At 36.5% G+C, this 23,289-nt stretch overlaps 1 protein-coding gene across 2 annotated transcripts in view; it reads left to right on the forward strand.

Annotated features, from left to right (window-relative positions):
* The window catches only part of Rad18 (RAD18 E3 ubiquitin protein ligase), a 104,587-nt gene that overhangs the window by 11,881 nt on the left and 69,417 nt on the right, over positions 1-23,289 (forward strand). Inside the window, exons 3-6 of one of the 2 annotated variants that reach the window (XM_046425498.2) lie at positions 8,192-8,253; positions 9,264-9,334; positions 18,676-19,013; positions 21,166-21,265. In XM_046425498.2, coding sequence (XP_046281454.1) covers positions 8,192-8,253; positions 9,264-9,334; positions 18,676-19,013; positions 21,166-21,265 — 571 coding nt within the window. Of the gene's footprint in view, positions 1-8,191; positions 8,254-9,263; positions 9,335-18,675; positions 19,014-21,165; positions 21,266-23,289 lie in introns of those variants that run through there. The other variant, XM_046425499.2, reaches the window with a different exon arrangement.

Raw genomic sequence — 23,289 nt, forward strand, 5'->3', positions numbered from 1 at the left:
AGTGTAGAGAAAATATGTATGTCATGTGTAGTTTTATCTGCTAAATCATTGCCCAAACTAAGGGCTCCAGGCAATCCTGTATGTGCCCTGATATGTCCTATAAAGAATGGATCTTTTCTGTCCCAGATTAGACTTTGTATAGCGGAAAGCAAAGAGAAAACAGTAGAGGAAGGGGAAATCCTACCAGCATCTTCAAGGGATACTATAGCGTTAACTATATACTGACTATCGGAAAATAAATTAAATACAGAATCTTTAAACATCACAAAAGCTTGTAATACTGCATTAAGCTCTACCTTTTGAGCTGATTGTTTGGGTACTAAAAATGTAAAAGTTTGATCAGGTGTAACTATTGCTGCTGTACCATTATTTGATCTATCAGTGAATATATTTGGAGCATTCATGATAGGTGTTTTTCTTGTCATTTTTGGAAAAATTACAGGATGCGATGACCAAAAAGACAATAAAGGATTAGATGGTAAGTGGTTATCAAATGAAACATTAGATTTGCACATGATTATTGCCCAAGTATTTAACTCATTAGCTAACTCATCAATTTGATTCATAGTATATGGAGTAATAATTTTATTGGGAGAAATTCCAAATACTCTCTTTCCAAATACTCTCCAAATACTCTCCTTTTAGAGTAGAAGAGCTGCGTCCCAAAAATAAGCCTACTGTTCCTTTGGGAAGAGGTCCTTTTTCCCCTGTGGGAATGATTTGAACTCCCATCTCTGGAGTTAGTACTGCTCTGGCGGAGGCGCAGATGTCCAACCCTGCGCTCCCTCTGGTTTGTCTGATGAGGGATCTGATGGACAATGTGTCCTGGGCACTACCCTGATGGGGTTGCTGGGTTCCTCCAGTGCTCCGTATATTTGTGGTTTTGGGCCCCGGAGCACTGGGCCCCCCTGTCCATTTTTTGGCAACGGAGCCCGATGCCTTTCTCCACGATATCGTGGATAAACACCTGGTCCTTGTTCGTTTTTTGATAATGGAGTAACCTCTATGGTGGTTTGAGAACGGCATTCATTAGCCCAATGTCTCCCTCTACGGCATCGTGGGCAAATACCTGGTATTCTACTCCTTTGATACCTAGTTTTGTTACACCCTCCTCCTATGGGGCAATTCCTTTTAAAATGTCCTGTTTGTTCACAATTGTAGCATGTTCTTGGCCTGGCATCTAAAGCCTGTTTTACTGCAGCTGCCACAATTTGCCCTTGTTCATTAATGTCTCTGGCATCTAAAGCCTGTTTTACTGCAGCTGCCAACACTTGCTCTTGTTCATTAATGTCTCTACATAATTTAATATATGTGTTTAAATCTTCATGTTTCCATGGTCTAATGATATCTGTGCACCAACGATTCGCTTGCTCATAAGCCAGGTGTTTTAGTAATGGCATTGCTTGTTCTGTATTCCCAAAAACTCTGGTAGCTGTTTGAATAAGCCTATCTACAAATTCAGCATAAGGTTCATTAGCTCCTTGTATTACCTTAGATAATTGACCTTGTAAACCTCCATGTCCTTGTAAAGTCTTCCATGCCTTAATTGCATCTGCAGCAATTTGTGCGTATACACCAGGATCATATGCAATTTGTTGCTGCTGATCCTCATAAGGTCCCTTTCCTAACAACATATCTAGATTTCTCTGAGGATAACCAGCTGCTGCATTTCGCCTAGCCGTCTCCTTGCAAAATTCCTCATTGGCAACCTTCCATAACAGGTATTGTCCTCCATTTAGCACAGCTTTACACATATTAGCCCAATCTGCTGGCGTCATGTTCAAGTTGTTAATGGATTCGACCATGCTTACAGTGAAGGGTGCTTGAGGACCATAGGTTGTTACAGCCTCTTTTAGCTGCTTCACTGTTTTGAAATTTAAAGCATGGTAAACTTGCTGCCCTCCTGCCTCAAATACAGGGCATGTTAATATTTGAGATCTTGTCTCAGGATCCCAACTATCAACTGCGGGGGTTGGGGGCCTCCCAGCATATGGAGGTGGCGCTGTTGGTTGGACACTTACGCCCTCTGGTGATAGAAAGGTGTTAGTAGCAGTCTCCTGTAGAGGTGGTGCTGTTGGTTGGACACTTACACCCTCTGGTGATAGAAAGGTGTTAGTAGCAGTCTCCTGTTGTAACTTTCCTCCTGATGGCTTTTTCTGTTTTACACTTTCTTTCTCTGTCTGACTAGCTTGAGAGGCCTTCTCTTTTACTTGAAATTTTTCCTCTGTCTGACTAGTTTGAGAGACCTTCTCTTTTACTTGAATTTTTTCCTCTGTCTGACTAGCTCGAGAGGCCTTCTCTTTTACTTGAATTTTTTCCTCTGTCTGACTAGCTCGAGAGACCTTCTCTTTTACTTGAATCAATATGTCTTCTCCTTCCTCTACCATTGTTTGAATGAAGGCTTTGGACTAAGCAAACAAGATACGAACGTCCACAATGGCAGTGTGCCAACTGGCAGAGTTCCTGGGCTTTTCTTTTCTATTCTTTTTAAATCTTCACCATGATGGTTCCATTGTGATATATTTAACAACAACTCCTTAAAAAGCCATGGGCTACATTTTTGTATTGTATCAACGTATGCCCTGACTGTTCTTGATTTTACTGGGATGCCTCCTTCCTCTAACAATTTACTTAACACTCTTTCGGTTTGTTTTTTACTAATTTCTGATCCCATATTTCTACTATAATACAACCCAACAAGATAACACCAAACAAAACCGAGATAGAATGAAATAAAAATGGAACAACAAAAAATCATTATAGCCTTTCTCCCTATCTGTTCCTCAGACGCAAATAGTTTTTCCTCAGATGTGAGCGGTTTTTCTTCTGTCTCACTCATCTCCAGGGACAGGCAACTTAAAACAAAAGTGAAGCAAAACAAAAGAGGAATCTTAAAATGGCTACCCATCCTCTCGCCCTGCCCTCAGGGGCAAGCAGTTTACCTTATCACTTACCCTCAGTCGCTCCCCGTGCGAGTCACCAAATGCTGCAATCTGGCTGGGCACAATCAGGAGCCACTTGTCAAAAGAAACTAACTTTATTTTTAGAACCACACACGCCAAACAAAACAGCTCCTCAGGAAAAACCCTCAGAGCCCCAACTGCCACCACCGGCTTCCCACAAGCCTCTCCCTCAACCACAAGCCTCACCACCTCCCACAATCCTCCTGCTCTTGAGGCCGATTGGCTGGGTCACATGGGCGGAGTCAAAAAAGTCCCCCAATGAGCATCTCTGTGGTCTGAAAGGGCAGGGAAACAGCCCAATGAGCATCACTGCAGAGGAGCCAATCAGCTAGATGTTGCTGGTGCTGCTGTGAGCCAATCATCAGCTGGCAGTCTGAAACAGCCCAATGAGCATCACCGCAGAGGAGCCAATCAGCTAGATGTTGCTGGGGCCGTTGTGAGCCAATCCTCAGCTGGCAGTCTGAAAGTTTGCTGGGGCCCTTTCGGCTGTCGCTCTCAACAGTGCGCTATTGCTGAGTTACACCCCCAGCCTTTCTTTCCTTTCTTTTCTTTTCTTCCCTCCCTCCTTCCCTCTGTCTGTCTCCTTCCTTCCTTCCTTTCTTTCTTCTTATTTATTTTTATATTTTGAAACAGGGTCTTGCTAAGTTGCCCAAGTTGGCCTCAAACTTGATGATCCTCTTGTCTCAGCCCCCTTGAGTTTCTAGGATTGCAGGCATATGCCCAGCTAGATTTATTACTGACCCAAATCTACTGAATCAATATGATTGGGTATGGAGTCTGGAAACTACATTAAAACCAACAACAGTATCCATAGGTGACTAATCTGAGCAGGTGGTTTAGGAATTCTTTTTTTCCCTTTCTTTCTTTTTCATAGTACTGGGGGTGGAACTCCTGGCCTTGAGCATGTCTGGCAAATGCTTTACCACTGAGCTGCACCCCTAGCTCTTTTTATTTTATGATAGGATCTCACTAAGCAACTTATAATCCTCTTGCTTCTACCTCCTGAGTAGCTGTGATTACAGATATGTGCTATTGCACTTGGCAGGATATTTTCCCCCCAGTACTGGGGATTGAACCTAGGCTCTACCAGTGAGATACATCACCAGTTCTTTTTATTTTTTATTTTTTATTTTTTTTGAGATAGGGTGTTGCTAAGTTGCCCAGACTGGTCTTGAACATGTGATCCTTCTGCCTTAGCCTTTTTGACTTGCAGTATTGCTCAGGTGACTTCTTGTAATGCAGAGAGTGACATTGTTAATTAAGATAATGAGTCCGGAAAGGAATCTTCCCTCAGAATTGAAAAGGTCAGGCGAACTTCGGAGGAAAATACCACCAAGAGACTGTCTCGTGCAACAGCAAAGGGTTTATTGGGGGTCCAGCATGCTGTGGCTCAGAGCTCACTTCAGAAGAGCAGAGAACAAAGAGCCCCGAGAACAACTTAAGCAGAGTTTATATACATTCTTTGGAGAGGGCAGGGACTCTACATACATCATAGCCTCCCTTAGCAAATCACTGTACACCGTGGGAAAAATCAAATAACAACTCTTAAACATGATTAGTACATTCACTGGCGGGAACAGGTCGGGCGGGGGTGATAGGTCAGTCCTAAGGAGGGGTATGCATTCAAACTGATCGGTTTAAGCCCTAAGGTGTATACATGCTGAACTGCATGGTCTCGGGGAGGGGGTGGTTAAGCAACTAGGTGGTCAGGGGAGATTTCGACACACATCTAATGGGCAGTTCCGGGAATTGTTTTAACTGCCACAGGAATTTCAGGTTCTGAGTGCAGCTTAGAAACTTTACAAAACCTGGTCCTTTACATTTTAATTTCAATTTCTTTTATCCTTTCAGAATGATAGTCCCATTCATAATCTGATTTGGGTGGTGGTTAGGTAAAATTTTGGAATTTAGACTTGGGGCTGCAGTGAGTTAAGACTTTTGGGATTGTTGGGAATGTATTCTGCATGTGAGAGGACATGAATTTTGGGGGCCAGGCAATGCTATGGACAGAATTATGCCCTCTCCCCATTCATGTGTTGAAGCTCTAACCCTCACTGAGTTGGTATTGGAACATGAGGTCTTTAGGAGATCACTTGGTTTAGATGAGGTTATGAGGGTGGGACCCTCATGATAGGGATTAGTGCCCTTGTAAGAAGAGATACTAGAGAGCTTGTGTTCTTGCCCTGCCTTGCCCTCTGAGGACAGAGTGAGATGGTGGCCGTCTATAAGCCATAAAGAGAGCACTTAACAGATACTGGCACCTTGATCTTGGACTTCTAGCTTCCACAACTGGGAGAAAATAAATTTCTGTTGTTTAAGCTATCAGGCAGTAGTATTTTGTTATCACAGCCCAATCTGACTAATATATCTGATTTCTTCCTCTTGTCCTTTATGTTATTGCTGTCGTTCATTTTATTTATTCATAAGCTTACATAAGCATGCATATATACACAGACCACCCCATACACACATAAAACCATATGTAATTCAATATTCTGTTGCTATTATTTTATACAAACTGTTCTTTTTTAGAATAATAAGAAAAATCAAAGTGTTTATTTTAATTTTACTTATTCTGTCTACACTGTTCTTCCTTTATTTATGTAAGTCTGAGTTTCTGGCCTAAATCATTTTTCTTCTCTCCGAAGAACTTCGAGCAGATTTTAGAGACAGATCTACTGGTAAAAGACTCCCTCAATTTTTATTTGATGAGAAGATATTTATTTTGCTTTCACTTTTAAAGAATAATTCCATAGGATATGGAGTTCTAGGTTGGCCTTCCCTCCTTGTTTGTATGTTATGAGGAGAAGTCATATGTAGTTCATCACTCCTTTGTAGGTAAGTTTTTTTTTTCTCCCTTCTGGCTTCTTTTAAGAAATTTTCTTTATCTTTGATTTTCTGAAGTTTGAATGTGATCTGCTGAGGTATAGTTGTATTTTTCTTTTTTTTTTTTCTTTTGGCATCTATCCTTCTTGGTGTTCTTTGGTTCTTGTGGATAGGTGGTTCAGTGTTTAATATTAATTTGGGAAAGTTCTCAGTCATTGCAGTAAACATTTTTTGTGTTCCTTTCACTCTTCTGCTGGCATTTCCATTATGGATATGTTAAATTTTGTAGCTGTCCCACAGTTCTTGAAGATTCTGTTCCATTTTTTTTCTAGTCTTTTTTCTCTTTACTTTTCAATTTTTAAGGTTTCTATTGACAAATTCAAGCTCAGAGATTCTCTTCTCATTTGTGTCCAGTATATTTATTATCTTCTCAAAGTATTCATTTGTTACAGTGGTTTTTATCTCTAACATTTCTTTTTGCTTCTTTTTTAGCATCCCACCTCTCTGTTTACATTACTCATCAGTTCTTACATGTTGTCTGTTTCCATTAAAATTCTTAGCATATCATAGTTTAAAAAGTTCCTCATTTGATATATTGAACATTCCTTTTCTATTTGACCCTGTTTCTGATGCTTGCTCAGTTTCTTCAAACTGTGTGTGTGTGTGTGTTTTCTTTTTTTTGGTGCTGGTGATTGGATCTTTTATTTTTTACCTTTTAGTATGCCTTGTAAGTTTTTCTTAATAGCCAGGAATGATGTACTGGGTAAAAGGAACTGCAGTAAATAGGCCTTGAGTGCTATGGTAAATGTGGAAGGAGGAGAAGCATTTTCTAGTTCTGTGAGCAGGTCTCAGTCTATTAGGGAGCCTTGTCCCTGGAGCTTGAGATTCACAAATGCTTTGCTTACTTGCTCGTGAACTGGAAGAGGATGGCTAGAGAGTGTTGTAGTTGTATATTTCTCTCCTCCCAGTTCAGTTGGGCTCTGATAAAAACCCAATAGGTTATTCTGGTAAAATGGTTTTTCCTGAGGACAGGCCTTGTGAACTTAGTACTGGGGCTTGTCTCAGAGTGGTTACTTTTCCCTTCTCCCTGCATGACTAGGGATTTTATTTTTGGATAGTCACTGTGAGAACTTGGTAGAACTCCTGGAGCAAAAACTCACAAAAGCATGAGGACCTCTAAGGACAGGGTCCTCTAAAGCTTTTAACTCTCAGATTTGTCCTTCCTAATCTACTGCAGTTCATCAATGACCACTGAGGTTTTTCTTCCTCCACCCTGGTTTCCAGCACAGTATTCTTCTCTGGTTCTTGTGGATGTTTCTCTTGTGGGTTTCTCCGCCAGTAAGTGGCGAGTCTCTGTATCTGCTTCTCCATTTTTAGAGGAAGCAGTTGCCCTGTGACTTTGCTTTTCTGGATGGATCTCAGAATTGTTAGTTTTTCAGTTTAGCTTTTTGCTTGTCGTTAGCATGGAACGGCAGTGTCTGAGTTGGTCCCTTCTGTTCATCTTTGTTTCCCAAACCCTTTGATGGTTTTAGCCTTTTTATAATGTGTCCCTTTATTTTTCTTCCTGGGGTACTCCTACTGAGGATGGCAAGACTTCCTTATTTCTGAACACCTGTACTGTAATCATACCGTCTCCTCCTTCTCGGCTAAACTCAACTCTTTTTGAGGAGGCTCCTTAACTCAACTGAATTTGGGCTACTGGTAAATTAGCTTCAGTAAGATACTACTATTAGTGATATGTGCTTTTTATTTGACTACGAGAGTATTTTATACAGCCTTGAGTGGTGAATTTAGTTGGTGCTCATTTCTTGATTAAATTGTTAGAACTTATTACACTAAAGTACACTATGATTGCCTCACTACTTTCTTATCTCCTTGAGGTAAAGAACGTTCCCCTCTCCACTGCTCTTTTCTTAGTGCCTGCCACAGAAGTGCTTGTTAAATGTGCAATGATGGACATCACCTGCAGATTTAATATATAGAAATTGCTAATTTGTTAACCTAGGTAACATTTATTTCTTAAAATATGTATATGTCCTGTTTCAAAATTTATTTTTCAAAAGATAGGCAATAAGAGATATCTGACATGTTTATGTAATACTCAGCCCAGGTCTTGCACGCATGTTCCCACAGTTTACAAATGGAGAAAACAGAGTGATGCATATTGCTTACAGAATTGTGGTATCCTAGGGAGTCATTATATTTGATATATTTCCCTTTACTAATAACACTGTTTAATTACATGTGAAAATGTGCATAGAACACAGGTACTAAAAATTTAAGATTATAATGATATGCCTTAGATGGTGGAAATATTCCAAGGCCTAAGTCAGATTTGTTAAAAGTTAGATTCCCTTATTATTAATAAAGATTAACTTATATTCCATTTTGTGTTTTTACAGATTGTTCTCTCTGTATAAGAAAATTTCTATCTTATAAAACTCAGTGTCCAACTTGTTGTGTGGTGAGTTTTTATATCCTTTTTAAAAAACTTACTGATTGGTAAAAATATTTCATCTTTATGTATGTACAAAAACCCATGAGAAGATGTGTAATTATTGAATTAAAAAATATAAAAGCCCTTTTCAGAAAGAACCTCTAAAGTATATGTAAGGAGAACTGGATTTTGTTCAATTTCTCATTAGGATTTCTGATATTCTAAATGTATTTTCGGAAGTAAAAGCTAATTTTAAAATTGGGATATAGCACTCTTTAATTCTTATGATCTATGCTTTTATGGTTCCTATTTTTTTTTTTGAATAGTTTCTTAGTTTTGGTGGAGACTCTGATAGTGGGATTATGAATTTACAAAGGACTGGTGAAAGTAGTTGTGCAAAAGGCAAAGATTCATGGCCTGTGGGCTTAAGAAAATTGGATGTTAAAATTTGCAAAACCTTTCAAGTGGTAGGGACAGGTGGAAAGGTAGATTAAAAGGGAGAATGAAAATAAGTTAGGATAAAGAAAGAAGAGAGTGTGAAGTTTAATAGAAAGGAAACCTTATCTCAGGGATCAACTATGTAATGTTCATACTGAAGGAGGACAGGATTTTTCATTTTTCTCTTGTGTTCCTGAAAACCAATTTTATTTTTAAACTTTTCTTGGACACTTAATGGCTCTCCCAGTGTTTTACTTAGAAGTTTTCTGTTTATGAGGAGAAATTTTAGGGAAAGCTGAGTGCTGGCATTTTGAAGGATTCTTGCTCATATTAGGCTTTTTCTTAGTACAGAATAAATAATATATGATTTTAAATAGATGCTTTGAGAGCTTTTATCAGACTTCCAGTTAATAGGTACTGATTCACTCTTGTAAAATTCCATGTAGTCTGAGATAAATGAACTTTATTTTGAGTCTTTCCTGGAAGACTTAGTGGGATGGCGAACCTCAGGAGGATGGGTCAGACATTTTCAAAAACAAGATTACAACAAGTTAATTATTGTTTCTGACCTTTTTCCATCTGTTGTTTTTCTTTTCTAGACAGTCACAGAGCCAGACCTGAAAAATAATCGCATACTAGATGAACTGGTAAAAAGCTTGAATTTTGCACGGTATGAGTTAATTTTGTGACTAATCTCTAACCACTTTTGCTTTTAATCCTTCTCTGGCACTCTTCAGTTAGGGAATGCAGGGTTGCATGTTTTGGAGTAGAAGAAGTAAAAGAAGGCACATCTAATATGTAGTAATAAGATGTTCTCCCTTAATAGCAATATTTCCCTTATGAAGATCAATTAAGAGTTGAAATGAGGATTTGAGGACTTCCATACTTTTGGCACTAGAAAGATACTCCTGGTTCATCTTACAATTTACCTGTGCCAACCCTAGAATTAGCAGTTCATTTCTTCAAGGAGCCCTGGTTCCTCTTTATTGAAGAATGGTATTTAGAAACTAGGATCAGGTACTGGGTATGCTTGTTACTGCTTTTAGGCCCTTGATAGACCTAGATAATATATGTATACATGCATATGAGTGTACTAACCCATGTACATATACATGTCTGTAGTTGGTCCTGGCTGTTATGTATTAATCCATTAATTCTTAATCTGATTTACTCAGCATGTGTAACATGTTGTGCCATGTGAAGTACATAATTGCTTGTATTTTACAAAGCTCAGAAACATAGCTTAACTTCCTGTCAAATGCATGAATGTGTAAAAGCAGGTTTGGTCGCTCAAAGGGATATAAAAAGACATGTTTTACCAAATGATATTGTGAATTCAGTTTTAATCATGTAAGTCAAGCAGTAATTTTTATTAAGAGCATACTGTATTTAGATAGCAGTCAGGTGCCCATGTATTTAAGTATATGACTTCCTAGCTTGTTGGGGTATTCTTGGAGGTAACTTACATTGCTTGCAAAAACATAAACATTTCTTCTAATGGAATTGCACATTTGTTAATAGGTTTGCACTCGCAAAATGATCAAGCTTAGTACTCTGACTCAACTAATATGACATTCTAGAAATTGAGAATGATGTATTTGCCTAGATTAAGAAGCTCTACAATTCTCTGATTCTCCTAATTGAAGTTATTGTTTTTCTTAATGTAAAGCTCTTCACAGTTAGTTTTTAGATGAACTGAGATTCTCTGATTCTCATGATTGAAGTTATTGTTTTTCTAATTGCAAAGTCCTTTACCAGTTAGTTATAAGAGGATGGAGCCAGGTCTCTAAAAAGGAATCTGTGGGCTGTTTGAGTTTCTCCAAGGTGATAAAATTGTCAAAGCTGCTTCTCTTTTTGCAGCTGGTACTGAAAGCACAACAACCTGCCTGCTAGGAAAAGGGGAAGCCTTGCCAACAACAGCCTGTTTGTTGAGAAGTACTCAATACTTAGGCTCACAGACCTTTCGGTAACTTGAAGGAAAGTCTCAAAATGGTTTTGCTTTACTCTTCCCCTCTTCCTTCCAAAGGAATAGGCTAATTATTCATTAAAGCAGATGTGATGGGGTGGGAGGACTCTTTCTTGATTTGGGATGTATTTTTATCATTTGTTTCTCTTTGTTTACCCTCATGGAATTGCCATTTTTTACTAGCATCACCCTCGCAGTGAGCGTTTTGAGACACTTGTCATGTGCAGAGTGCTGAGGGACTTCTGCAAAAATAGTTCAAGCTCACCAATATCATTATTTGTTTGAATTCTGGTTTAAGATTGATGAAGGAAGAAGTTTAATCTTAGACTAAAATGTAAGATATTTATATTGTTCGTTGATTTTATTTCTTGTCTTCTCCATCTGTCATTGCCATTTTATTTGCCATTCTGATTTTTTAAAATTTACTATTATAAGTTGAATAATAAGAAGATAAAGGAAATAATTCAGAGGTTTTCAGATACAAAGCTGACATTCAGCTCCTACATTTTCTTGTAACCTTGGCACTTTATTTTCAAAGAACATGTGTGTCACCCCTCCCCCACCTCGACTCACTTTTTTAAAAAATAAAGTTTTTAAGAGCTTACTGATTTTTGTGCAAGTGGAACTTCATTCTAGCCCTATGTAGGACAGTATTGTTTCTTTGTTTTTGCATAGTAGACTATCATTCTATTATTATTTTTTATAAATTGCTTTGGTTTATCCACCAGTGAGTTTTTCCCAAGTATTCCATGTTTTAAGAATTTCAACATTTAAGATAACCATCATAGTGGATAATTTCCTTCACATCTACAAAGAGGATGTAGAATGTAATTTCATCTTTATATTTGGTTGTGGTGTAGTTTAAAGCATACTGGCTTTGGATTTAGGCAGAATTGGGCTCCAGTCTTGCCTTTATTCGTTTTTCTTTCTAATATGATGGTGATATTTAACCTTTTTGGCCCCTGTTTCCTCATGTGAAAAATGGGAATAACTCTATTGATGTTGCCCTTGTATATGTTGATGCCCTAAGGTGCTAATCAGAATTTGTGCTTTGGTGGATGACTGCCTGTTTAACCAAATGACTCCAAAGCATAGCAGGGACTTTAAAATAATTTTTGCTTAATAAACGTCTCAGGGATTCAGATAAAATTTAGGCAAAACAGCTGTGGCCTCCCTGGCCAGCGGGAGGGTCACATTCATACTCCTTGTTGTCCTCCATGAGGCCTTCTAGACCCAACCATCAGCTGTCTTGCTCAGGACTGCATCCCTTCTCTGGGATGCAATGATTTGGGACATTGATTTGGCAATGTGAACAGACAGCCTTCTTGAAACATCAGGATTATCTGGAAAAATAGTTCCTTATACCACATCCCAGTTGTCATTCCAGGCAGGAAGTTCTCAGGGTCATCTCCAGATTAATGCCAGCTTGAAAGTCCAAATTTTTTTTTACCTAGGTTTTAATGAAACAAGTGTTTCCACAATACAGAACATTTTCACTTTTTTAAAATTGTGACCATGGTTTCAGATATCTCAGTCCATAGATGGTTGACTTCATTGCCTTGGGCCCAAGGTGAGTCCATTATGGAGGAAAGGCATGGTGGAGGAAAGCTGTTCAGCTCATGACAGGATTCAGAAGCAGAGAAAGAGCTTTTTTGTACCACTTAATCTATTGATACGTTAGTAAATTCAGGTGGCTTCATCCTCACAAAATTTCTGAAATCTGAATGTTTTTCAGCTCCCTACCATTATCATCCATAATCTGGTCCAAGCCAGTGTCAGCCTACATGACTATGATAACTTCTTAATGGCCTCATAAAGTCCTTCCTGAAGACAGCGAGTTATCCCTTTAAAACAAGAAGCTAGATCATGCTTAAAATCATCCAGAGGTGGCTCCCTGTGTTTGACAGCTATATTATAACAACAAAATACCATAAAGAGAAAACATTTATTTTGGATTGCAGTTTTGGAGGTTCCAGTCCAAGATTGGGAGGCCCCCATTGATTTAGGCCTCTAGTGAGAGCAATATATCATATTGGAGAATGCATGTTGGAACAAGTGCTCATGTCTTGAACTAGGAAACAGAGGACAGGAGACTTATGGGGATAAATCTAGTTAAAGATATAAATCTGGAAGCCATGAATATACAAATGGCATTTAAAACCAGGAGACATTTTGTAATTCATATACTATAAGATGAGCTGGGTGAAAATATTAAAATCCCTTTGAGGGTATATCTTTAATGACCTCTGATTAGGCTCAACCTCTTAAATTTTCACAGCACCTTGAGAACCAAGCTTTGAATAAATGGATCTTAGGGGAACATTTAACATCCAAACTTAGCATTTTCCAACTCATTTGGAGCAAAAGCCTAAGTAAGACCTCTGGTTCCTATGTAGTCTTGCTCTCTTTTTTGCCCTTGTTTATTTGCTTCCAGGCTTTCTTGCGTTTTCTCAAACATTTTAATTATACTCTGATCCTAAGCCTTGTGCTTTCTGTTGCTCCTAGATGAACCGATGTTTCCCCAGAGGGCCAAGTGGTTTAAATCTCCCACTTTCTTTTTTGTTTCTTCAGGGTCATCTCAATGGGATATTCTGTGGCTTAGTGGTAGAGCACTTTCCTAGCATGTGCAAGGCCCTTAGGTTCATTCCTAACACCACAAAAAAAGGGAAAAAAAAATCAAGCTGTTTTTCTCATATTACACTTCATTTAAAAAAAAGTATACAAGAATGCATGCACGCGCGCGCGCACACACACACACATCTCAGGTTTTGTTTTGCCAGCCCAATCATTAAATTTTGATAACTGCATACACTTATGTAGTCATCATGCAGCCACAGGTATACCCCTACCCAAAAGACTCTTATCATAATAAGCTTCTTGAGGGACACCTCCCCACCATAATTCTTGTCAGCAAGATTTTACAAAGAGTGACAACAGTATTTCTGCAGAGAGCTCAATGTGGTTTGAAGCTTCCTCTTTCTTGTCAATGCCAAGTTTGAGACCAAAGGTATGGTAGACTCTGTCTTGAGAGCTTGTTGTATAAAAATTATTGTTTCTATTTTCTTGATAAAAACTTGTGAAACCTCTGTCTTACCTAAAATATGGGACAAAGAGTACCTGCCATGTAATCACCCACTGTTATGTAACCCTTCCCAATGTGTATAAATTTCAAAGAATTTCTAGACTCAGGGTTCCAAGATTTTTAGGTATTAGCCCCTTTGGACTGCTGTCGCTTAAATAAACCTGCTTCCTGGAAATTCCTTGGGCGTCCAGCCTCATCTATCTTACATCAGTCACAGTCAGGATTTAGAACATTTTTAAATGTTTCCTCAGAAATTTCCTTTATTCTGTTGTTAGTTAATCCGTACCTCTGTGGGCAATGACCATGCAATTTTCTTATTTATTTATTTATTTAATTTTATTTTTTAATTTCTTTTTACCATGCAATTTTCTATCATTGGATTATTTTTAAACTCCAGTAACTAAAATCATGGTATTCTTTTCTTTCACTTCATACACTGGTCATGTTATTCATCCCTGAGGTTGTGTGGGTTGGTGTTCACACTGTTTATTGCTGAATAGTTCCTTTGTGTACACTCTTTGCCCATCCACCTATCCATGGTTTTGAGTTGTTTCTAGCTTATGATTGTTGTGAAGAAAGCTGCATGAATATTTGTTTGTATTCTTTGCATATTTTCCAATGAGGTTGTACTACATCCAGCAGTAGCGTATGGGAGTTTCAGTCATTCTACATCGTGGTTAATGTTTGGTGTCATCAGGTCTATTAAGCATTCTATAGAGTATGAAGTGTAGTAGCTCATTGTGATTTTACTTAGTATTTCCTGATGACTAATGTACTTTTTCATAAGCTTTTATGTGTTTTGCATGTCTTCATGGTTTTTGTCTAGTTTTAAAATTTATTATTGACTTGTATGAGTTCTTCACATGTTTTTGCCAAATATGTTACATTTTTCCTTCCCTTATCCATGGCTTGCCTTTTAATTTTCTTAAGGGTTTCTTTTGATGAGTCAATGTTTTCATTTTGATGAAGTTAATTTTCTCTCTCATGAATTAGTGCTTTTTAAATCCTGCCTAAGAATCTTTGCCTATTACAAGAACTTTTGATACATTTTCTTCTAGAATTATTGTAGTTTAACTTTTATGTGTAGGTCTGTGAACCTATTCAAGTTAATTTGGGGATCTAATGGAAGTAAGGGTCAGGTTTCATTTTTTCCTCAACAAATATTCAGTTGTATCAGCACCACTTATTAAAAGGCCTGCTAGATTGCCAAGTGATTATATTTATGGATATATTTCTTGACATATTATGTTCTATATTCTTTTTGTCTCTCTGTAAACTAATACTTGCAGTGTCTTTAATACTGTAGTTATACTGTAAGTTCTTAAAATCTGGTAGTTTGGGTTCTCTAACTTCATTCTTTTTCAAGACTGCTGGCATTCTAGGGCCTTTTTATTTCCATATAAATTTTAGAATGAGCATAACATTTCCATTCTTCCAAAATGTCTTATATTTTAAATGGTATTGCAGAATCTATAAATAAAAGTGGGAAAAATGGATATTTTAACATTGTTGAGTCCTCTCAACTGTGGACATGGAATATCTCTTCATTTATTTAGGCTTTTCTTTATTATTTCTATAAGTAGCATTTTGTAGTTTTCAGAATACAGGTTTTATGCATTTTTGTTAAGTTTATTCACAGGTGTTTAATATTTTTGATGGTACTTTTTTAAAAATATATTTTTTTAGTTGTAGATGGACATAATACCTTTATTTTATTTTTATGTGGTGCTGGGGATTGAGCCTAGTGCTTCACATGTGCAAAGCTAGCACTCTACCACTGAGCTACAACCGCAACCCTTTTTGATGGTACTTTGAGTGGTATTTTAAGATTTTATTTTCTGTTTGCTAATGTATAGGTATATCAGTGTTTGTCTGTTGACATCATAACTAGAATGTACTTGTTGTAATTGTGAAAATGTAGTTGTTGGTTCTAGCTTCTTATAGATTCTTTTAAATTTTCTATGTACATAATCATTTCATCTGCAAATGAAAATTTTTTTCTCTTTTTCCAATCTGTGTGCCCTTCATATTCCCCTTCTTGCCCCCACCCGTTTCTTTTTGTCTTGTCATTAAGCTAGGTCCTCTAATACAATTTAAGAAGCTGGTGGTTATCTTATTTTTAGAGTTAGAGGAGGAGATGTTCAGTATTTCACTTATGATTGGTATTAGCTTTAAGTTTTTTTGACAGTAGTCTTTTATCAGATAAAAATATTTACTTCTGTTTCTGGTTTTCTCGAATGTGTTTATTATAAATTGATGTTATTTATTTATTTTTAAATTCTGGGGATCAAACCAGGGCCTCATACACAGTCTACCATTGAGCTACACCCTCAGCCCTGGGCATTACATTTAAAAAAAATTTTTTTTTTAAATTCTGGGCATTAAATTTTATCAAATGCTTTTTCTATATTTATAGAGATGATTATATAGCTTTATACTTTATTTTGCTCATGTAAATTTCATTTATTGATTTTTTTTTTTGTATTCTTGGAATAAATCCCACTTGGTTATGATACATTATATACATATTTTGAAAATTTATCTGTAGATTTTATTTGTGAATATTTCATTTAAACTATTGTATTTGTGCTCAATGAAAGATTCTTGAACTATAATTTTTTCTTCCTAAAATGTGCATATCTGATTTTATCAATTTGAGTTGGGAAATATTTCCCCATTTCTATTTTCTGAATGATTTTGTGCAATGTTGATATTATTTTTTCCTTAAATATTTGGTAAAATTCACCAGTGAAAATATGTGGGCCTAGAGTTTTCTTCATAGGAAGGTTTTTAATTATAGCTTTACTTTCTGTAATTGCTAAGAAGGACTCTTCTTTTTCTTTTTCTTCCATTGTCAAGTGGGTTTTTCTTCTTCTTTTTTGTTTTTTTTGGTATTGGGGATTAAACCCAGGTGTGCTTAACCACTAAGCCATATCCCCAGCCCTTTTTATTTTTCATTTTGAGACAGTCTTGCTAAATTGCTTAGGGCCTCACTAAGTTGCTGAGGCTACCCTTAACCTTAGATCTCTTGCCTCAGTCTTTCAAGTCGCTAGGATTATAGGCAAATTGCTGGGGTTACAGGTGTGCACCACCACACCTGGCTTCCTTTGTCACTTTTAATGAATAATGTTTTTCAAGGAATTTATCCATTTTATATAAAATTTCTAATTTATTATTATAAAATATTTATGATCTTACCTAGTGATCTTAATTTCTGTAGTATTTGTAATGATGTGTCCTTTTAATTCTTTGTTTTGGTAATTTGTATTTTCATTCTTTTTTTGGTATTTAATTTTGGTGGAGATTTAATGATTTTGTTAATTTTTTTTAAAAAAATCAACTTTTGGCCTTGCTCATTTTCTCTTGAATGTCTCTTTTCTATTTTACTTGTCTCTGTTATTAAATCCTTCCTTGTTAGCATTTAATTGCTGTTCATTTCCTAAGCTTTTAAATTAGAAGCTCATAATATTGATTTTAATCTATTAAAAATTTCCTTCTAGAGACTGTTTTGGCAAACTCCCATGAAATCATTCAACTCACTATTTTCTAGTTTCCACTATGATTTGATCAGTTGGGTAAATACTATTTGTTTTTCTGTCTTTTTCGCTCTTTGTGTTTCAGTTTAGATATTTTCTGTTGACCTGCTTTCAAATTTACTACTACCATCTTTTGCTATCTCTTATTATATCCATCCAACTTAGATAAACTATTTTGTAATGATAGAGTGTTCATTGTTTTTTTAAATTGATATAAAGTTTTCTTTCATAATGTAGTTTTTCATCCATTTATCTGTGTTTCCTCTGTAACATATTTATCATAGTTCTTTGGAATGCTGCTTTTTGGATCACTTCTGATCTACTGCTATTGAATATTTTATCTCTTTGCTAATGGCTATTTTTTCTTGCTTCTTTGCATATCTAGTAATTTTTAAATGTGTGTCGAACATTGTTGACAAAATATAGAAGTTGCAAATTATCTTCCTTTGAAATATATTGAATTTTGTTAGGACAGTTAAATTGCCAGCTCTTCACCTTTGTTCTATCAAGATCTGGTAGTGTTCTCTTAGATTGTTCTGTTTAATTTTGTTTACATGTATCCAGTGTGGTCCATTTTCCTAATGTGTGATCTTTGTGGAATTTCACTGGAATGGTCTTCATGAACGCCTCTCTGCTTTGATTGGGCACAAACACTGATGACATTGTAGCCTTGACCTTTGAAATCTCAATTTACTAGTGTCTGTTTCCTACCAGGTAGTCTGTGGTTTTGTTTGATTTTTCAACCTAGAGATGGTCACAATTGGATGAGAATTTCTGAGCAAATTTCTGGGTTTCCTTCTCATGACTTAAACATGCCAAGCACCCTAGCCTCTGTCCTACCTACCCTGTTTGGATTTGAATTTAGTACCCTATTCCCAGAAAATGCTTCCAAGGTACAATCTTGGGGGAACACTGACTGGATCACTTCATGTGTCTCTTCTCTCTTAGAGATCTCAGTTTTGTATTGATTACACTCCAGTGCCTATAACAAATTTGTCCAGATTTTAAAGTTATTTACCATTGGAGAATAAAACTTGCATAAGCTTTTCTCCATGACCAGAACCCGACGAAATCTTGCCATTTCCTTTTGTAGACATATCAACTACATTTAAAAAAATTTTTTTTTTAGTTGTAGATGTACACATTACCTTATTTTATTTAATTTATGTGATGCTGAGGATCAACCCCAGTGCCTAACACGTTCCAGGCAAGCAGTCTACTACCGAACCACAACTCCTGCCCTTTTAAGTTAGATTTTTTTTACTTCAAGTTTTATTCTAGAAGAAACATTTTGGTTTGATTATGGTTATGGTGTAAGCTTCATATTTCAGAAAAATAAGTGTTAATTGGGAAAACAGCGCATGTCAGTCCATTTATTATACATAAATTGATATCTTAATTATCTGTTGTGTTTTTTATGTTTCCAGGAATCATCTGTTGCAGTTTGCTTTAGAATCACCACCCATATCTCCTGCTTCTTCCTCTTCTAAGAAACTTGCTGTCAAAGTACATACTCCCGGAGGTTACCGACATTCTTTAAAGCAGGGGAGCAGATTAATGGACAATTTCTTGGTTAGAGAAACTAATGGTTCTACATCAGAGTTGTCAATGAAAGAAAATGACATTAAATTCAGCCCTCAGAAAGAGGCAAGCACTTCTCTGGAGACTAAAGCAGCATGTTTTATGGGAAAGACAGCCCTTGGCTTCTCAGATACTAATGGTCATGAGATACCCTCTACGTCCACTTTGAAGCAAGTTTCTAAAGGTGGGAAATTATTTTTATGTGTATTTTCTTATTTAGTGGAAATATTCTCATTCATATGACAGAAGAATAAATAGACAGCAATTTTTAGGGGGAAGGATTGGGAAGATATAAACCAGATTTTACTTTATCATAATCTCAGAGATTGATGTAGTGGGTACTTTTATGTATATTTGTTTTTTCTTTCTCATGGAGTAGAAATTCAGCCTGATTTCTTAAAAACAACAATAACAACAATTACAAAAAAGAAAGAAACAATTTAATTAGTTCATACTTCAGCCTCACAGTAACTTTCTTTCTCATTTTTAAATCCCCCACCCCCATTTAACATACCAGTTTTAATTTAATCTCTAAGAGCTGTTTTTGTCTTCTTATACCATTGTTTGAATACCTGCCTCCATGATGTTTTGCCTGTCATTTAAAGCCTTTGCTGATTTGGTTTCTACTGTAGCCATTCCACATTATTTTTTATCTCTCTCTCTCTCTCGTAGAAACCCATTTCAAGCCAAGCTGATCTCCTCATTCTTCCTCCAATATAGCCAGGGAATGGCAAACTGCATTTCCAAGACCAAATCTACCTTGTCACCTATTTCTGTAAATAAAGGTTTACCGGAACACAGCCATGTCCATTTGTTTACAGATTGACTGCTTTCATGATGCAGTGAAGGAGTTCATACTGGTGACAAAGGCCATACTGACTTGGAAAGCCTTAATTCTTTACTACCTAGCCTTTGCTAAGAATGTTTGGAGACCCCTGTTCTACACCTTTTTAAACTGTCCAGATTCTAAACTACTCATTGATTAGGGTTAGACAACATCCATATCTCACAGCCCTGAAAACACTTGTTTTCCAGCCATTTTGTTTACTGTTTGCTTATCTGTTTGATGAATATATTGCTTTGTTTAACCTTTTGTTTTCTATGTTTTTTCTTACCAGTGAAATTTGGAGCACCTTTTAGGCAGAAATAGACTTAGACATCTTCAGAAAACCTATGCCACCCACAGTGCAAGGCTGTTAGTGTTTTTTAAAGTTAGATAAATTAGAATTAATTTATTAGTTAATTGATTTATTTCTTAAGGGAATATAAATTTCACTTAAATTTCCTAGTATGTTTTATCCTCAGTCTTTTTTACCAGTTGTTCTTACTGTATTTTTTTTAAGCTTGATTGCTAATTTAGTTTTTGCTTCATAGAACCTTTTTTCCAAATGAAATCTTATAATGAACCATAACATAAAATTGGCCATGATCTATTAAAAGTAAGGACAGAGGACCTAGAAATTGTGATGCTGTGTCACAACATTACCTTCCCTGCTTTAGTCCACTGTATCCATAATGGCTTCTAAGTCTTGAGATTCCTCCACAGATCCTTTCAACTCCATGAAGAAACTTGAGAATGATTGTATTTAATAATTTTAACATTACATACGGAATTATAAATGAGAAGTAAATTAGCAAATTTGTAAGCACTGTCAAAATTGTATAGTATTTGATCTTATCCAGTAAATGCATTAATCCAACTGTACTTACCTGCTCACTTGCCCCAGGCCAGTTATGTCTCCCTGTAGTTGATGTTGATTGCTTCTGTGCTAACCAGGGATGCTCCTAAGGATTGGGAAAAACAGAAGATTTGTTTTATAGTTTGGTCTTACTTTGGTAGAAAAGATTTAATGAAAGCTTTTCCTTTTTTGGTACTGGGGATTGAAACTGGAGTACCTTACCACTAAACTATATCCCCAGCTTTTTTTCCTTTTTATTTCTTATTTTGAGAGAGGATCTTGTGAAGTTGCTAAGACTGGCCTGAACTTGTGATCCTTCTGCCTTAATCTCCCCAGTTGCTTGTATGATAGGTGTGTGCAACTGCGCCTAACAACCAGAGCATTTTCTAATAAACCAATTTCCAGCCTATGTTCAGTCTTTAAGCCTGGGATTCTGATTGGTGACTTCCCACAATGTAGTTCTTACCCATTAACCAGTCTGTCCTGCTGATGTTGCCCTCTTGGGTCATTCCTTTTCTCTTTTGCTTTTGTAAGTTCATGTTAAATTGGGATTATGTTTTTTTTTTTTTAATCTTAATTGCTGAAAGAACCAGCACATATATATTTTTACCCCTTCTACAGATAGTAAATTCTGTGTTTCTCTTTTTAAAAATACAGTGGATTGTCCTGTTTGCGGGGTTAGCATTCTAGAAAACCACATCAATAAACACTTAGACAGCTGTTTATCACGTGAAGAGAAGAAGGAAAGCCTCAGAAGGTAAGAAAGTTGAGCATAACCCAAGCTACTTTAGTTATGTGCTTTTTGTGGTTCATAAACCTGAAGAAACGGTTCATATTCATTTCATCCCAGTGACCAGTTGTATTCTCCCTCCCATTATTCTTTAATTCTGTTGATCAGAATCTCCATCCTTCTCCTTTTGTTCCTCCCTGAGTTCCTACTTTGCCAAATATAGTTATTTTGAATATGTAGCTACTGAATTTTTTACTTGAGAAATTAGTAACTTAAAATTCATTTCTTTTTAATCTCTTTTCTTCTTAGACTTTTAGAACTCCATAAAATCCTATGATTAAAACAAGTAAGGCTAAACTTTGAACATTGAACACATGAAGTCTTTCTTTTTTTTTTGTCCTTAGGATGCTCAAAAGTTGTAGAAATTTACATCAAGCCTTTTTAAAAATTTATTTTTGGACCAGGCATTTATGTACACATGTAAAAATGGTGAAAAAGAGTATGTGTGAAACATGATGTCCTCCCCTCCAATCTGCCCAGTTGACAAACTAGTAAGTTGTCAGCTCAGTATTTGTCCCCAACTACTATGCTATTCTGCCTCCTTTATACATCAAAGTAATAGTAATTTCTTAAACTCGTCCACTACTTTCACACATATAAGTTATTTAGGAATGAAATTTTAATTGAAATTAAATTGCAGGATATTAAGAAACCAGTGGCTGATGAAGATAATGAGGAAGCAGAAGCTGCAAATTAGATGAGTCTGATGATGAAGGGAACAAGAGCAATGAGATGGTAGTTGAGAGAAAGAATGAACAGCAAGATCAAGGAATGATTCTTTTAAAAATAGAGGTTATTTAAATCTTTAGTCTCTTTGCTTCCACTGTCTCCAGGGAGAGAACAGATGATAAATGGAACAAAGTGGTGAGTACTAAAGATCAAGAGTCTAGTAATGAAGTTATCCTGGGCCTTGTGAAACGTCTCTTTGGAAACTTTTAGGAAGAAAGGCAGAGAAAATAGGTGTAATTTTGTGAGCTTTGGAAAGACGGAGAAGGATACAATGATTGGTAAGAAGTAGGGATGAATAGAATGATGGGCCCTTAAGTTTGATCTGTTTTGAAGGACTTGGAAGAGTATTTTCCAAACACCACATTAATAAGGTAGGACCATCTTACTGCTTTTTATAATTAAAAGTAAAAAATGTGTCACTTAATTTTCACATTTGGAGTGAATGCAGGTTCTGGGGGAAAGTTATATATTATAACTTTATATTATAAATATAAAGTTATATTTCTCTAAGTTATAACACAAAGTGTTATAACTTAACACTGGGTATCATAAAGTTCAGTGGTGTTTTGTTAATTTACAGTGGGGGGGCAAACATAAGACAATCTGTGTGCACAGATTGTTAGTGAGGTTGCTTAGTTAGTGAGGATTTATGAGACTGGACAGTCCCATGGATTGTTTCCTATAAGCCATGAGAGTCTAATGACCTTTTTTAGAAGTGTTTCTTCCTTAAGAATGATTATAGAAGCTGAGGATTTTCTCCTTAAAGAGTGAGGAATCAACATTGATAATTCTGTTTGAATTCCTCTTTTTCTAGATGCATTTATCATATTCATTTATGTCTGCCTCTGTCAATTTATGGAAAGATGGGCTTATCCATGTGTAATTAGTGGTTCCAGATCCTGCTCCACAGAATCCTGGAGTCCTGCCAGTTGGTCCATAGTACAACTTAGAAGCACTGTGTATTGCATTACCCTCTTAGTGTACTGAGGCTGCTGAAAGTCCTACCTTATAGATAACTTCTGGGTTTTATCCTCATAACTCACATTTTACAGAATTGGTCAGACACACTTATGGGAGCATTTAGCTGAATCTGTCTTTACTTCCTGTCCTGGGGTTTTGTCACATAGAGGAGTCTCTGCTTATTTTTCAGTTTCATCCTCTGCACCCAGATCATCTCCCAGATATGAATGACAACCCTTAACTCATTCTATATAAAATCATCTCCTAGTTGATTCAAAGACTATACCTTTTCATATCCTCAG

Source organism: Marmota monax, unplaced genomic scaffold (assembly GCF_021218885.2).
Source record: "Marmota monax isolate L192 unplaced genomic scaffold, Marmota_monax_Labrador192_F-V1.1 WCK01_AAM20220418_F8-fsc00028, whole genome shotgun sequence".
Classification (NCBI taxonomy): Eukaryota; Metazoa; Chordata; class Mammalia; order Rodentia; family Sciuridae; genus Marmota; species Marmota monax.